This window comes from Anabrus simplex, chromosome 5 (genome assembly GCF_040414725.1).
Source record: "Anabrus simplex isolate iqAnaSimp1 chromosome 5, ASM4041472v1, whole genome shotgun sequence".
Classification (NCBI taxonomy): Eukaryota; Metazoa; Arthropoda; class Insecta; order Orthoptera; family Tettigoniidae; genus Anabrus; species Anabrus simplex.
In genome coordinates this window covers 194,527,922-194,546,138 of record NC_090269.1, presented here as the reverse complement: position 1 = coordinate 194,546,138, position 18,217 = coordinate 194,527,922, and the positions used below count along the sequence as shown (strand labels likewise).

The 18,217-nt window shown below is 41.1% G+C and overlaps 1 protein-coding gene across 1 annotated transcript in view; it reads right to left on the bottom strand.

The window, feature by feature from the left end:
- LOC136874758 (alkaline phosphatase) overlaps positions 1-18,217 on the bottom strand; it is a 220,959-nt gene that overhangs the window by 87,647 nt on the left and 115,095 nt on the right. The window contains exon 4 of the mRNA XM_067148428.2: positions 15,843-16,021. Coding sequence (XP_067004529.1) covers positions 15,843-16,021 — 179 coding nt within the window. The remainder of the gene's footprint in view (positions 1-15,842; positions 16,022-18,217) is intronic.

Sequence of the window (18,217 nt, the reverse complement as noted above, 5' to 3'; positions counted from 1 at the left end):
TTTTAGAGTTCATCCATAAACAGTACACCTGGAGTCCATCGTCGATGTTTTAAATAGCGTAAGCCAATAAATAATTCCTTTCATTTTCATACTGAAATTTTTACAAACACTTCATCTATACTTAAATGATCCTGTTTAGTTATTTGTCCATTTTCTTAACCCCATATGTACATTTAATAATAAAGCTAAAACAGTACTTAAATGTCAACCACATGGTGTTTAATCCAGATAGGTTCTCAGAACTCTTTAGTTCACTTCACCTAGAAACAGGGGAAGACTTGGCTGCTTCACTTATATTCTTTAGTTTTCAAATAAACTAGCAGTTTACCGCTGGCTCCGCCCGCAATGTGCAAAGTATGGTGTTGTTCGTTACCCTCCTCACGGATGCATTTGCAAAGTTCCGACTTAAAGCACATGATCTGCTGCGGTAATAGAATATAATATTATGTCAACAAAACACTTGAAAATACAAGAAATTGAATTAAACGTTCCTTGGAACAACACTACGCGCTGAATTGTTGAAAAGTCCTTAAAAGATCTTCGTCATGGAGACAAATGTACTCATAACTTTTCTCAGAATCTAGCAATTTAAGTGGTTATTGCCTCAAAAGAAAGCGCTTGATCCACTGAGTGTTTTTAGACCAAAGCGAACTGCATACCTCGATTAGAACGAACGATTTAATTGCTTCAATGAGAAAAAATGTTGAAGAAATGGGACGTCAAATGGAATGTGCACTCATACCTTTCTTCAGAATCAACCAATTTGAATATTTAAAAGCTAAAATGAAAGCTCTTGATCCACTGAGTATTCTTAGGTCAAAACAAACTCCGTATCTCAATTAGAGCCAAAGATATGATAGCTTCAAACAGACAAAAAATTGTAAAATCAAATAATTTGAGGAAGGCGAAAGTTCAGTGATTTATAGTGCCTGATCACAAATCTGTACATGAATACCTTTCAGTTAAAAAATTAAGGAAATCGACCGGATAGAATGGCCATTCTGACTGACTTTAGTTATCATCATTTTTTTTTCTTGCTAGGGGCTTTACGTCGCACCGACACAGATAGGTCTTATGGCGACGATGGGTTAGGAAAGGCCTAGGAGTTGGAAGGAAGCGGCCGTGGCCTTAATTAAGGTACAGCCCAAGCATTTGCCTGATGTGAAAATGGGAAACCACGGAAACCATCTTCAGGGCTGCCGATAGTGGGATTCGAATCTACTATCTCCCGGATGCAAGCTCACAGCCGCGCGCCTCTACGCGCACGACCAACTCGCCCGGTAGTCAATTTTTTTTCATATATAGATAGTCTAGATAAGTAGTAACAATCTGTGGGTGAATTAAGTTTTTTATTGTCCCCAACTAGACAAAATTGAAATTTTGTATTTATTAAATGAAAATATGATAGTCATCTCATAAGGTGCAAATTCTGATAGAAGTAAACATAAATTTACGATATTAGTAGTTATACTATGTACCTGTAATGCATAAAGCTGGTATAAGTGCTATGCTGATTTAAAAATATACATCCACATTACTACGAAGGAACTTCAAATCCAAATCACGGAAATTTCTATAAACCAAAGCTCTCGTTCCGATTCCTTAAAATAATGAGAACTATTAATCTAATGTCTCATCTACAGAACGAAATAGAGTAGAATTTGTTTTGAAAATCTGCATACTAAAAACTTCCTTAGCTTATGCTGGTACTTTTTGAGGTCACTAGAGCCGCCACCTACGTTCATTTTGGACTTGGCTCAGGGTTTAAGGCTGAATGCACTTCTGATGCAACGTGACTTTTAAGATGAAAATCTCAACGCAGGATCGAACGGAATTCGAACCTAAACTATCTGGGAGGGAAGCCAGAAGCTAAGCCACTGAGCTAATCACGCCTCTTTTGGAACTTTAACTGTAAAAGAAAATTAGTTGTATCCTTTTCCTGTACATCAAAACTTGCTGATCTAGATAATTCTAACTGCTCACAAGAAACGTATCACCACTTTGGCATGAACTAGCATACAAACATGCTGTTCCACATCCATGGTGCTCTGCAGTTTTGTTTTGTTTATCCCTTGGTGACATTAATGTGGTGGAATATTAAAGTCTTGTACATAACTCTCCAGTCGTAGTAGTTATCTTTGTGACCGCAGTCCAAACAGGAGTGGTTCATGACGTACGCCATGGTCTGTCAGTGCTGTGTGAGCTGTCGTATTGGTAAGCAGTACAGGCAGGATAGAGCACAAGACATAGAAAGGCATTTACCATCAGGAAAAGTCATGCGTGCAGTAACCCTCCAGCAAGGACGCATCAGCGTTACGTGGCAGAGCGGCTCGGAGTGTCTCAACCAGTCATCTGATGGTTGTGGCAGCGATATCAATAGCTACACCATGTCAAACGGTGACCTGAGAAAACGGAAACCAACGCCAGCTGAGGACCGATATCTTCGTTTACAGAACCTCCGAAATCGCCACAGTACAGCCAAGAACCTATGAGGTGAATTAATTAATGCACACGGGACTGTCATTAGTATACAGACAGTCGGCAATAGACTAAAGGAAGGTCAGCTCAATTCCCGGGGACCACATAAAGTGGCCCGAAGATGCCGTCCGCAGTTTTCACAACAGAATGTCAACCGGCAGCTCCGACACTGTATTCCAGTATTCTTTGCCGATGAAACCAGATTCCAGTTTTCTGGGTCAAATGGTCGTATTCGAGTCTGGCGACGTCAAGGAGAACGAAATTCGCCTAGCAACGTGCAGAAAGCAGTCTCTTACAGTGGCGGATCAGTGACGGTTTGGGGATGAATTTCTTTGAACAATAAAAGTGATCTCGTAGTCATTCAAGGGCGATTGTCAGCTGTGCGCTACATTGAGGAGGATCTGGAAAACCATGTACTACCAATCCCAGATAATATTGGGCAAACTTTCACATAGTGCATGATGGAGCCACCGCACATTCTGCTAGAGCAGGGCCATCCAAACACCGCTCCTCGAGCGTTAGCGCTCTGGCCGTGCTCCAAGCTACTGCTCCCAGCGCTTTGGGAGAAGGTAGTTTTAGTAGTGGTGGGAGGAACGTGGCTGGCTGAGCGAGCAGCCGATCCATCAGTCGCTACTCTAGCCCAATGCGCTTTGTTAAAGGAGTGTAACGAAATCAGTTTCGTAGCTGTCATAAAAATGAAATGAAATTGCGTATGGCTTTTAGTGCCGTTAGTGTCCGAGGACAAGTTTGGCTCGCCAGATTTATTTATTTATTTATTTATTTATTTATTAGATACAGCCTATGGAGGGCCATTTTACACGAATAATAATAATAATAATAATAATAATAATAATAATAATAATAATAATAATAATTTTAAATCAGTATTAAAGATAACAAAGGTATAAACAACAATATTAAGTAACAACAATAATTAACCATTTTAACAGTAACAATGTAACAACAATGACAACGGTAACTGGCAAGTGTCGGTTTCAGAAATTAGGAAGAAGAAAGGTCAAGGGTTGGAGGGACGGAAGAAAGTGAAAACCTGGAGAGGACTTCAAAGGAATCTTTTCATTTTTTGTTTGAAGGATGCGAAAGGTGTGAATATGTCGATATCGGGTAGTGAATTACCAAGAGTAGGGAGACGGTGGAAGATAGAGCGTTGTTGTACAGTTAGGCGCGGATGGGACACATGATGGGTGCGCCGGTTGCGTGTAGGGCGGGGAGGAACGTGTATAGGGAAGTACGCTGGAAGAGAATTACATTTGGTGTAGCCATTGATTATTTTGTGAAGGTAACATAGATCAGAGAACTGTAAACGGCTTCTCAGGTCAAGTATACCCAGGTAGTTCAAAATGTCAGATTTAGTTTTGTTCTTAAAAACAGGATTGCGAGTCTTAACAATGAAAGTGAAAAAGTTAAAAATACTATTTAGTTGAGATATGTTTGTGATAGCAAATGAGGAACAAATAGGGGAACAAAAGTCAATAATGGGGAGAACATACGAGGCAAAGTAGAATTTTAAGGCGTTAATATCATTAATTTCAGTAAACCTGTAAAGAATGCCTAGAGTACGCATAGCACGGGATTTTATGGAGTGAATGTGAGCAGAGAAGGTTAGTTTACAGTCTATTATAACACCTAGGTCTCTTACCTGACAAGCCGATTGCAATGTATTTCCGTGGATGGTATATGCAGTGTTCATTCTTTGCTTTAGCAATGAAAAGGAGATTGTATTGCACTTCTTAAAATTGGGAGAAAGATTCCATTTCTTAAACCAGTCACCACACGAATTGAGAACAGTCTGTAATTCGTCACAGTCATCAGGCGTAGACACTTCTCTTAGGATTTTCAGGTCGTCGGCGTACAAGAGGAGGGAACACTGACTATTTCGGGTGCAAAAAAATATGTCATCGATATAGAGAACAAAGAGTAGGGGTCCCAGAATACTGCCCTGAGATACTCCTGATAACACAGATAACCATGATGAGGCAGATTCAGGGAGTACCACTCTTTGTTTTCTGCCGGAGAGGAAACTTGTTATCAATGACAAGACGGGGCCATGGATATTAAATCTGGTAGCGAGCTTATGAAGAAGAAGTGCATGATCCACTGAGTCGAATGCCTTGGCCAGATCTATATAGATTGCATCTAACTGAGATTTATTTTCCATTGCTGAAATGATGTGGTGATTGAGAACAGTGAGGTTAATGAGGCATGATTTTCCGGGAGTGAATCCGTGTTGTTCTTCAGATATGTACGGCTGTGTGAAAAAGAGGAGTCGGCGGTGGATTATTCTTTCGAGGACAGAGGATAGTATTGGAACGATAGATATTGGGCGGTATGATGAGATATCATATTTGTTGCCAGATTTGAAAATAGGTGTGATATCAGCTTGTTTCCAGCTGTCGGGGAATGTACCAGTAGCCATACACAGGTTTAAAATTGTAGATAACGGTGCACAGAGAGATGCAGAAGTATTTTTGAGGAATATAGTGCTAATATCATTGGGCCCGGTGGAGCGGTTTGTTGGGAGACTATTGAGAGTATTTTGTACTTCGTTAGGGGTCGTTGATATTTGTGACAGTGAGTAACTGCAAACACTATTGATCTGTGGTAGTTCTGTGATAGGTGCAGGAGGGCTAAAGGTAGAGTGAAAGTACTCATTGAATTTTTGAGACCTTAATTCAGTTGGGACATCATCACTATGTAGTTTAAGATTCAGTGGTATCCGGGGTGACTTCCTGCGTGACGAAATTAGGGTCCAGAACTTTTTAGGGTTGTTTTTAAGGTTTCCCGTTATAGAAGTGATGTGCCGGTTGTAGTCATTTTTAGATGCGATTTTGAGATTTTCCTGAGGTGTTTAAAAGTATTATACGTGTGTGAATTGGGGATAGACTTCAGAGTGACCACGCACGGGTTTTGTTCTTTAGTAGCAATTTAGTTTCGGCACTCAGCCAGGGGGGATATTTGTGTGTTCTGGGTTTGGAGAAAGGTACATGCTGTTTAATGGTAGATGTAGGTCTTTCGATTTGCCTCCCGTAGGCGACCTGCATGTCGGGATAAGGATGAAATGATGATGAAGACGACACATTAACCCAGTCCCACTGCCAGCGAAATTAACCAATTATGGTTAAAATTCCAGACCATGCCGGGAATCGAATCCGGGACCCCTGTGACCAAAGGTCAGCACGCTAACCATTTAGCCATGGAGCCGAACGCAGCTGTCATGACTGAACATCATAAAGCAAAATGGGAAATTTCATTTTTCTGTACAGCTTATAAACTGCATGCCAAATGTTTAGTGTGCCACCGAGATTTACTGTGTTTAAGATAAATACAATTTGGAATGGCACTACAATGCCAACCACAGGGATGATTATGGTCATTTGACAGACACCAGTCGCTAATCGAAGTTGGAAGAATTGAAAGAAAATTTCAAGCAGCATTATTCCATAAGTATTATTTTAAAATGATTGTTTCCAAACGGGAATGAAGAAATGTTTGAATTATCTGAAGAACTCTAAAATTGTGACTTGCCCTATTTTTTGGAGAGGAGATTGAAGAGAGTGAGTTTGGTGACACATTTTACGAACAAGCATTAAATGTTCGTTGCTAATTTCCAAAGCTGGGGAACCCTTCCCAGAAGAGAATTTAATCTAGGAGTGCCTAATGGACGCGGCAGCATGTATTTGTCCTGTGGAGCTAGTTGAGAAATTTGACAAAATCTCTCTCCTAAAACTGTGGCTCGCAGAATAGACAATATGGCCGTTGACATGGAACAGCAATTAATGGAGAAGGCAGCAAATTTTGTAATATTTTTCATCGCCCTCGACGAATCAACCGACAATGCAGACACAGCTCAGCTCATTATTTTCATTCGAGAGGTGGATGACGTCTTCGGGTCACCAAGGATTTCCTAGACTAGGTAGCTCTCAAAGACACCACTACCGGCTTCGAAATTTTCCAAGCTGTGGAGGGTGTTTTTGAGTCAATGGGATTAAAATGGGAGCTCCTGCTTTACGTGGTCTACGCTCGGGGGTTACTCAGCTATGTAAATAAAAATTGCTGAGAGTGGCAGTACCCTAATGGCGGCGATGCATTGCTTGATACAGCAGGAGGCAATATGTGCAAATGTCGCCAAGTTTAAAGACGTAATGGAAACAGTTGTGCGAATGGTAAATTTTCTTCGCACCCATGGACTCACGCACCGTCAATTCAAAGAGTTCTTGGATGACATCGAAGTGGAGTATCCGGATATCCCGTACCAAGCAGAAGTAAGATATCTGAGCAAGGCGAAGGTGCTTCATCGTGCTTTTTGCTTGCGGAACGCAATAGATACCTTTTGTGACATGAAAGGGCGGCCCGAAGTTCTTTGGCGTGATCCTAAGTGCGTGGCAGATTTGACACCTTTAAGTGGCATTACTGCCCATCTGAATACTTTGAACACTTCGCTTCAGGGCGAAAAGCACAATATCTGCGATTTGGTGGAAAGAATTCAAACGTCCAAAAGAAAATTGATTTTGTGGGAAAACCAGATGCGTGCAAGGAACACAGGACATTTTCTATAGCTTGAAACAGTGAAAGAAGGTGTCAACTTTGATGAGTACTTGCAGGTATTTCGCTAATTACAAAAAGAGTTAGAAAAAAGATTTTCAGACTTATCAGAACTCCAAGTGGTGTTAGACGTATTTGTTCGACCATTTTCTCTTAGAGAAGACAGTGCTCCACAGTTAAGAGTTGATTGAACTGCAGTGCAATGTTCGTCTTAAAGACCGCTTTGTAATGTCACGAAGTTTAGAAGAATTTTAAACAGCGGCTTTCGTTTCCTGCATATTCCATAATTGGAGTACCTTTCGATTTATATATGCGGTAGATGGCAAAACAGCCCTATCAGTACGATGTCAACAAACCCACAAAGCCGTCGGCCGCACGACTGTACGTACGTATGTAGTCAGCACGCTCCGAACATCGTCCGTCTGTCCCAGGTCTCCTCGCTGCCACACTGTAGTGGTGGTAGGGGAACGAGCGCTAGTCTGACTGCCCAGTGCTCCCCGAGCGCGGGCGCGCTCTCGGAGCGGCCCTGTGCTAGAGCCACAAGGGACTTCCTTGCAGCTGCTGGAATTCAAGTAATGGATTGGCCCGCATATATCCCCGACCTCAATTATATCGAGCATCTGTGGGATCAACTTGGTAGGCGTATCCAGAATCGCCCAGAGCAACCCCGCACACTCCAGGAGCTGACAGCAGCATAATTTGAAAATGAGGAGCCATCCCCCAGGATCTAATCCGGAGGCTTATCAGAAGCATACCACGCTGGTGTGCTGCTGTGCTACGAGTCAGAGGTGGGAACACAAGACTACTGAAAAGTATCAACTGTAAGTTTCGGTTTGCTTTTAGTTGCATTCAAGTGCAGTAACTTTCGGTTTTGGATTACTGTGTCTGTTTAGGAAAATCAATCCTAAAGGTGTGTGTATTTTTTGTTAAACGTTTGTTGCTATACAAATAAATGAACATGTTTTGGTTCTGTATAATCTACGTCTGTAAAAAGAAAGGCACACAAAATATTACAGCCAACCAAAATTTGATACGTTCTTTTTTGTGAGCAGTATATATGTTATTAGAAGTTAACTCTTCACATGCATTTATTCTGTCACTATTTCAAGTAATACGTGTTTAATTTCGTTGTCAACTTTTTAAACACGTCATTTGCTCAAATCCTATCTCCCAGGCTTTATTGTCAGCGTACTAGTCTTCGGTTTAGAGGGTCTGGTTTTAACTCCCGATTGGGCTGAAGATTTTAAATGCGTTTGGTTGATTCCATGGAGGAAGAGCATCCCTGCTTCTCAGTTGCAGAAGCGGAAGGAACACTCTCGAAAAATCAGAAAAGCCGGGCTGAGTGGCTCAGATGTTTTAGGCGCTGGACTTCTAACCCCAACATGGCATGTTCGATCCTGGCTCAGTCCGGTGGTATTTGAAGGTGCTCAAATACGACAGCCCCGTGTCGGTAGATTTACTGACACGTAAAAGAACTCCTGTGGGACTAAATTCTGGCACCTCGGCGTCTCCGAAGACCTTAAAAAGTAGTTAGTGGGACGTAAAGCAAATAACATTATTATTATTATTATTATTATTATTTAAAGATCAGAAATTCCGACACAGAGTGGTACTCGGAAGTACACATGTTGCGCGGCTCATATACGGCAAGGTTAAAGGGTAAAATAAGTAGTAGTGTAATTCCGGGGTGATTGTTTTCGTCTTAATATACATCCTCGTATCTTCCTACAAAATTACTACAGAAACGTGCAATAGTAAATACTTTTCTTCACATAGGGTTGGAGGCAGAAATGGTAACCGGCCATAAACTGGGCGAAATTGACATCAAGTGTCGACCTCAGTACAGTGGGAACAAAGTCAGGAATAATCATCATCTTCAATGTCCGACTCGTTGGCTGAATGGTCAGCGTACTGGCCTTCGGTTCAGAGGGTCCCGGGTTCGATTCCCGGCCGGGTCGGGGATTTTAACCTTAATTGGTTAATTCCAATGGCCTGGGGGCTGGGTATTTGTGCTGTCCCCAACATCCCTGCAACTCACACACCACACATAACACTATCCTTCACCACAATAACACGCAGTTACCTACACATGGCAGATGCCGCCCACCCTCATCGGAGGGTCTGCCTTACAAGGGCTGCACCCGGCTAGAAATAGCCACACGAAATTATTATTATCATCTTCAATTTCATTTTGAAGTGTATCGCTTATCGACTGTCTAAAACACCCGAGTTATATTACGGTATTACCTCTAACTAGGTAAAGTTGAAGTTTGAGATATCTAAACAGAAATATCAGCGTAACAACAGCCACTGAAACCCCTTGCTGATATTACAGAAATTAATTACTTCTTCTGATCGGCAGGCAATTCCTATTGGATACATTAGTTACAATATAATTCCATACTAAGTAAGAACTCGCCTCCTTTCATAATATTCCCTGTTAGGAAATGAATGTCAGCAAGAAATTAAACGTTAATTAATATTATTTAAACATTAAAATACATTTCTGCTTGATGATGAAATTATATGTCTAACTCAAGAGGGTATTTATAGAATGTGATGTTATTTCGGTGACTACAAAATCGAGTTAAATGTACAAGGAACTTGGCAGTACATTCCCACATATCAGTATGACGTTTCACCCTCCTTTAGATTGGATGCATGCACCGATTAGGTTGGAAAGGGTGCCATAAAGCCGTTATAACCTCTCCTCAGGCAAACTGGCTCACAACTGTTATAACTACTGGTCCTTGATATCTTGGACTCTGGCAATGGGACGGCGATGTCGTCCACACTGGTACCACACACGTTCGATCGGGGATAGATCTGGGGATGTTACTGGCGACGGAAGTACCACAACAACACGTAGACAGTACATACAGACAGGTGACGTTTGTGGACGAGCATTCTTCTGTTGAAAAATGGCACCACGATACTATCGAATGGGAGGTAACACATGAGGACGCAGGATGTCCTTGACATGCCATTGTCCCGTTAGAGTTCCCTCAATCACTACCAGTCGTCACCTGTGGTCATGCCTGACGGCTCCCCACACCATGACGCCAGGAGTAACACCAATGTCCCTCTCCAAAACATTGGAAGAATGGGACCTCTCCCCAGGTCACCGTTAGACTCGCAGACGATGGTCATTCGGAGTAGTGCAGAACCACGATTCATCGCTGAGCACAATGCGACAACATTCATCAGCAGTCCATGCTTCCCAGTCATGGCACTGCGCAAAACACACCCGTTTGTGTTGTATTAACGGCAGCCTACGCACGGGACGGTAATTTCCTAGTCTAGCTGCTGCTAGTCTCCGACCAATGGTGCGGGATGACACAGAATATTGCAGGGAGTCCATTACTTGTTCTCGGATGGCAGACGCAGATGTTAAGGGGTTACGGTGTGGTTGGTGCACAATACGGCGATCCTCTCTTGTGGTGGTCAGACGTGATCGACCGGAACCTTGACGACGAGTATGCCTGCCCTCATGTTCCTACGCAATCCAATATAGGGCCATTGTCACATGAATATGAGACATACTCGTGTCCTTCACAGTGACCACTTGACATCTGAATCTGTTCACCCCTCCCCCCCCCCCCTTATACACCCCAGCAGGTCTGATAACAATAATAAAAACTAACAAAACTCATGCATTCTGGCGACCGTTCTACCTGTCACAGAAAATTGCAACTCTTATCATCTACACATCCACCGATGTTGTGTACGTGCACCAAGGTACATTGACATCCGATCATTTTTTCTAGGTGTTTCAATTTTTTTTCAGCCAAAAGGCACCATCGCAATACAATGAAGCTGGACACAGTAACAAGACCTAATGATATAAGGAATTTGTTTCAATTCCTGACGTCAAGAACCGAAATAGACATAGTAAGGTATCATAATGTTACTAACATGGAGATATGCGGCAATGTGGAACTTAGAAACGTCTGATATGCTCTTCAGGAGCAGTCATTACACCCACGCTCCAGATTCCTTGTATTTGATGTTGGTCAAAGTTGCTTACCAACTGCTTGTCCGTTAAGCCCGGATACTGGTTGGTTTCTCAAATTTCACCACGAAAGGCTATGCTTTTAAAGGAAACCCGCAAAAACCTGTGATAGGGCCATAATGAGACCTACATGCCAGGGTGTCATTGCTTTCCTCATTGAGCCCTAAAATATTATTGTGTCATTTCTGGACGTATGAGTAGCACATTTTATAACATCCAGAAGCACTAGTTGTGCTCCGAAAGTCATTATTCAGCATCACTCATACATCAGTAGCGTCTATACTCTCAAACCACTCAATGAAACTGAGACTTCAGTAGAAGATATATTTTGTTCTGGCTAGGAAAAAGATTCAGTGATACAGTACTGGATCCCTCACTAAATAGCAATAGCTAGATTTTCAAATAATGCTGTACAAAATTGGGGACAATGCCGGTAAAGGATGTATGTCGACACATATACAATACGTGGGCGTTCATTATTATTTTAGGATATGTTGTTTTCAATGTGGTTTTATAACAAGGAAAACCTCTCCTGTGAAACATGTGACCTTCCCGTGACGGGCAGGCTTGCGTGTCCCAATGAAGCAAGTAGCCGAGCCATAGGTGCAGCCATAACAGACGGGTATCTGTCGAGAGATCAGAATAACTAATGGTTCATCGAAGGAGGGGTAGCAGCCTTTCGGAAGTTACAGGGGCAGCAGTATAGATGATTGACTGATATGGCCTTGTAACATCACTTAACGTGGCTTAGCCATGTTGACACTGCTACACGGCTAAAAGCAACGGGAAACTACAGACGTAATTAAATCCTGAGGACATGCAGCTCTCTCTGTATGAATGATGTGCTGATGATGGCTTCCTACCGGGTAAAATATTCCGCAGGTAAACTAGTCCCCCATTCTGATCTCCGGGTGGGGACTACACGAGATGGAGCAATCTTCAGGAAGATGGATACTGACATTCTGGGAGTTGGATCGTGGAATGTTAGAAGTTTGAATCGTTGTGGTATGTTATAGAATCTGAAAAGGGAGATGGATAGACTAAAGTTGGATGTAGTTGGTATAAGTGAAATACGTTGGCAGGAAGAGCAGGATTTTTGATCAGGCGACTAGGGAATTATCAGCACAAAATCAAACAGGGGAAATGCAGGAGTTGGTCTAATAATTAATAAGAAAAGAGGGCAGCGGGTAAGCTACTACCACCAGCATAGTGAAAGGATTATTGTTGTCAATGCCCACTACAACAGTGCAGGTCTCTAAGCATACTAGTTAAGCGGATGATGAAGAAATCGAAAGAATGTACAAAGAGATAGAAGATTTAATACAGTATGTAAAAGGCGACGAGAATATTATTGTGATAGAAGGCTGGAATGCAGTGGTAGGCCAAGGAAGAGAAGGTAGCATAGTAGGAGAATTCGGATTGAAACAAATGAATGAAAGAGGAAGCCGGCTGGTTGAATTCTTCACGGATCGTAATTTAGTTCTTGCTAACACTTGGTTCAAACAACACAAACGACGGCTGTATACATGGACAAGACCTGGAGACACAACAAAGTATCAAATTGACTTCATTATGAATAGGCAGAGATTCAAAAACCAGGTGTTGGATTGCAAAACTTTCCGAGGATCATATGTGGACTCTGATCACAACCTGTTCGTCATGAAATGCCATCTGAAATTGAAGAAATTGAAGGAAGGAAGGAAGGAAGGAAGGAAGGAAGGAAGGAAGGAAGGAAGGAAGGAAGGAAGGCAAGGAGATGAGATTTAGACAAATTGAAAGAAAATATTGTTAGGGATTGTTTCAAGGAACACGTAACACAAGGACTAAATGATAAGGCTGAAGGAAACACAATAGACGAAGAATGGACAGTCACGAATGATTAGATCAGTAAGGCTGCTGAGGAAAAGTGAGGAAGGAAGGAAAGATAAACTATGAAATAGTGGATAGCTGAAGAGATATTAGACCTGATTAACGAACGACGAAAGTACAAGAATTCAAAAATGAGTAGGGAAGAAGAGAATACAGGCGAATAAAGAATAAAGTAGATGGAAAGTGCAGGACAGCTAAGGAAGAATGGCTAAAAGAGAATGTTGTATGGTCGTAGGAAAGGTAGATGCTGCATACAGGAAAATCAAGGAAACCTTTGGAGAAAGGAAAACTAGGTGTACGAATATTAAAAGCTCAGATGGAAAACCACTTCTAGGGAAGGAAGAAAAGTCAGAAAGATGGCAGGAACATATCCAACAGTTGTATAAAAGTAAAGAATTAGATGATAGTGTTCTGGAACAAGAAGAGGCTGTTGATGCTGATAACATGGTAGACCCAATTTTGAGGTCAGAATTCGACAGAGCTTTGACAGACCTAAGTAAGAACAAAGCACCAGGAATTGATGACATTCACTCAGAATTACTAACTGCCTTAGGAGAAACCAGCATAGGGAGATTATTCCGTTTAGTGTGTAAGATGCATGATACAGAAGAAGTACCATCCGATTTTCGGCAGAGTATTGTTATACCTATTCCCAAGAAAGCCGGTGCTGACAAGTGTGAAAACTACCGCACCATTAGATCAGTATCTCACGCCTGTGAAATTTTACCACGTATTATTTACTGAAGAATGGAAAGACAATTTTAAACTGAATTGGAAAAAGATCAATTTGGATTTAGAAGAAATGTGGGAACACGTGAAGCAATCCGGACTTTGCGTATGATCCTAGCGGACCGAATTAAGAAAGACAAGCATACATGCATCGCTTTCGTAGATCTAGAAAAACATTCGATAATGTTGATTGGACCAAGCCGTTTGAGAATCTGAAGGTGATCTGGATCAGATACCGAGAAAGGAGAATTATATACAATCTTTACAAAAATAAGTCTGCAGTGATAACAATCGAGGGCTTTGAAAAAGAGGCAGCAATCCATAAAGGAGTGAGGCAAGGCAGCATATTTTCCCCTCTCCTTTTCAATGTTTACATAGAACAAGCGATAAAGAAAATCGAAGGTGAATTTGGAAAGGGAATCAAAGTCCAATGAGAGGAAATCAAAACCCTGAGATTTGCCGATGATATTGTTATTTTATCTGACTCTGCAAGATATCTGGAGGAACTGCTGAATGGTATGGACAGAATCTTTGAGGAGGAATACAAGATGAAAATAATTCAGTCCAAAACAAAAGTAGTGGAGTGCGGTCGAACACAGTCAGGTGATGCAGGAAATATTAGATTAGGAAATGAAGTCTTAAAGGAAGTAGATGAATATTGTTACTTTGGTAGTAAAATAACTAATGATGGTAGAAGAAAGGAGGACATAAAATGTAGACTAGCACAAGCAAGGAAGGCCTTCCTTAAGAAAAGAAATTTGTTCACCTCTAACATTGATATAGGAATTAGAAGTATGTTTTTGAAGACTTTCGTCTGGAGCGTGGCATTGTATGGAAGTGAAACATGGATGATAACTTGCTCAGAAAGAAAGAGAATAGAAACTTTTGAAATGTGGTGTTGCAGAAGAATACTGAAGATGAGATTGGTAGAGAGAATCACGAATGAAGAGATAAAGAATGGAATTGGTGAGAGGATATCGATTTGGCTAAATTTGACGAGAAGAAGAGATAGATAGTAGGGCACATCTTAAGACACTCAAGACTTGTACAGTTGGCTTTTGAGGGAAGTGTAGGTGGTAAGTACAGTAGGGGTGGACCAAGATGAGAATACGGCACGCATATTAGTGCAGATGTGGGATGCAATAGTTATGTTGAAATGAAAAGGATAGCACAGGATAGAGTGGCATGGAGGGCTGTATCAAACCAGTCTATGAATAATGCACGAACCGTTTCTTGAGTCCTAGTTCCCATTCAGCACTATGGAGCTCAGGGCTCAAGAAAAGCTTCGCGTACTATACTGACGACTCAAACAACACAGTAAGGAAAACCAAATGCTTTATTTGGGCGTACTGATGCACTGTCTATATTACATCGATGATTAACACAGGAGAATTATAGGCAATGGAACATCACTGTATGTTTTCACTTGTTCTTATTTTATGACTCTTCTCATTGCACCTTGAAGTTTCAGTGCTTGGATTCGGTGGTCATCCGTATTTAGAATTAACTAAACACAACTCGTCACCATCCCTCAGGGCGGCGATGCCACCCTCTCATGACAGAAGCAGAAAATATCCCCATTGCTGTAGGATATGTTACTGCTCTTAGATTGGTTACTTCATCGCAAATGTCTTCCAGACAATTTCGGAGGCATGAGTGTTCCATGACGTTTGACGTACTTCTGCAGGTGTTGCATAAAGTGGCCAAACTGGTGATCAGTTCACCGAAATAACAGGCTTCTTTAGTTTAGTCCAAAGATTAAACCTCTTTTAGTGGTTAACAGAGTTACTGAATGCATCTTGCAGTATGTTGCGTGCTTACCCACCTTCTCTTTGTGTGTTTATTTGACAGGACTGTCTTCGTGAGAGTATCGTGACCGCGTAAGTATCGGAGGGATTCTAACGCTCTGGTAGAGCTTCCCAATACAAGCGATCATAGTGCCTGCCAATTTTTATTTTAACTGCGCCATCTATTCTAGGTTCACAATTCAGTTTTTCAAGTGAATACATTTAGACCGAGTGTGAAACATTGTAGTGTAATAGAGAATGCTGTTGTGGGTCACAGAGGCATGACAAGTTTGTGTGGATGGCTTGCAAACTGCAGAAGTTACGAAACTTAGTCAGTGCATTCATTACGCTGTTATTACGTACAAAAGCGATGGGAAGTTTAGAATCACAAAATATATACTCACGTTGATGTTCCTTCCAGGATCATCCTCCATGAGCTGTCTGGCGAGATCTTTGCAGGTCTTCCTCGAAGCCGGTGGCACTTTGCTGTCGTCCTCCCAGTACCTGCTGGGCGAGTGAGCGTACAGCGCTGCCGGGGTGGCATGGGTGATTCTCGTTGTCGTTACGATCCCCGTCGCTTTGCCTGGAACAAGTAAACAATACTTCCATTGTGAATTCAAACATAATATCTTATCTTAGTAGTATAACGTTGGACACTGGATCGCTAGTTTCTGGGTTCTGGCCTTGAAGTAAAAACCGGATATTTATAGTCAGATAAATTCCATAGAACCCCAAGTTATAAGGTGTATGGATCTTAAGGATTTTAGCGACATATTAATTTGAAGTCAACAATAGGCTGTCCAACAATGTCAAATTACCTTCATGCAGTCTTTATGTCAGTTGAATTATCATCCTGAAAATTGATTGGATCTCGAACAGATCCCCCATCAGCTACCATAGATAAATAATCTATGTGTCATTGAAGAGTACACGTTCATATCAGGAAGTTGGGTACTTGCAAAAATTGAAAACTACAATATTGGGTTATAATATTAATGATGGGTGCTTGCCCCTGATAACATGATAATGTCACTCTCGGCAAGCATTAAAACACTGCGACTTTTGTATTTATAAAAATGAGGTCACATTAAAACATTCAAAAATCGAGTAGCGGAAACCTTATTCATCACGATATTTATATGATAATATTACAGCATCAAGAAGAATTAATGCAATATTTTTCCACAATTGTATCATCAGATTGCGTATCAAAGGGCAAATGGTAAAAATAATTGTAACTGCTCTTCAGCCCACGTCCTGTTATAACAAAAGACTGTTAATGATTACATCGAATTTGGTTGTTGATGTTTTCGACTATTTAATCCTCTATGAGTCATTTATAGTTTTAAAATATTAGTAGTCACGCGAGGCGTTGACAACACCCAAAATTTTATTTCGTTCCGCGATGAAAATTCATCGTATTTTATCGAAATGATTTGATTACATTATTAGAAAACTTTACTATACGATAACGTAACAAATAAATTTTTGTTTTCTGCATTTTGATACGAATAAATCAAATCAGTAACATGAAGAAAGTAGGGAAAGTTTCACATACCTAAAAGTTAATTATTACAGATAAAAATCTATAACTTTACCCGTCCATGACGTACGCAGTGGAAAAGGAGTCTTGGAAGAAATTCACAGCAATCACAAAACTGTTTCGTATTTTGCAGACCCATTACCCTGAATAACTGAAGACAGAATTATTTTTATATATATCTTGGTATCATTTGCACATTAAACAGCAACCTTACTCCAGTGCCTGTTCTATGTTAATGGCATGATTTGGAGCTTCAAGGCAAGGTTTTTAATGCTACCTTCACACGAATATTCATAGTGGTGGGATGGTCTGCCGTACAAGGGCTTCACTAAATTAGCAATAGCCTCATGAAATTATTTTCTACGTGCCGTCCTACCTCATGTCCAACAGTCTGCTCAAACCGTCCTTCATCGGGTTATTAGCAGAGAATATAGCCTGTGCTAAATGACGTGCACCGTTACGAATGATGGACCAGATGAAGAACTTGACCAGGATGAGCTTACAGCAAGTAAAAGTAAGTCACCATGCCCAAAGCAGAGACTCCTGGAGGAAGATCACCAAAAGAATTGTCGCGTGATGCCACTACACCCTTACGAAGGGTTGAACGAAGAGATACAGCCTGTGGATTCATTCCTGCAGTATCAAAAATCCTGAGGCATAAACAGAGCAGCCACCTAATACATGTTCGTGAAGTTGAATACGTAGTAATCATTTGATCTACTTTGTCAACTCCTGGGTTTGTCTCCATGTACGAAGTCATCATCTCCGGTTTTATGACTGCAAGAGTGCTTGGATAGGTTGGATCATCAAAATGTATTGCGGAGAGAAAATGCATACATTTCACTTCCTTTGTAAAATAGGAGACGATAGTCATATTACCTTGTAAATACAAAAACCTGCTTTGCCCTTACCTGTTATTCACCGTTACAAACTCCACCGGGAGCTCTCTTTTGTAAAGCAAATTTTAAAACATCATTAACTTTCTTAGTTGGAGTTTCTTGGTAAGTGGAATGCAGCAGAACAAATTAGTAATAGTTATGTTTCGGTCAGTTATTTCTAAAGGCCGGAACTACGTCTTAACTGCTTATCTTTGAGAACTACTAAACTGATATGGCTCGTCCGGATGATTCCAACATACATCGTCATTTTCTGATTATACCGTACTTTAATATCGCAAATCGTCAAGATCTTCAAATCATATTTAGTCAGTTTAGTTAGTGTATATCAAAAATTTAC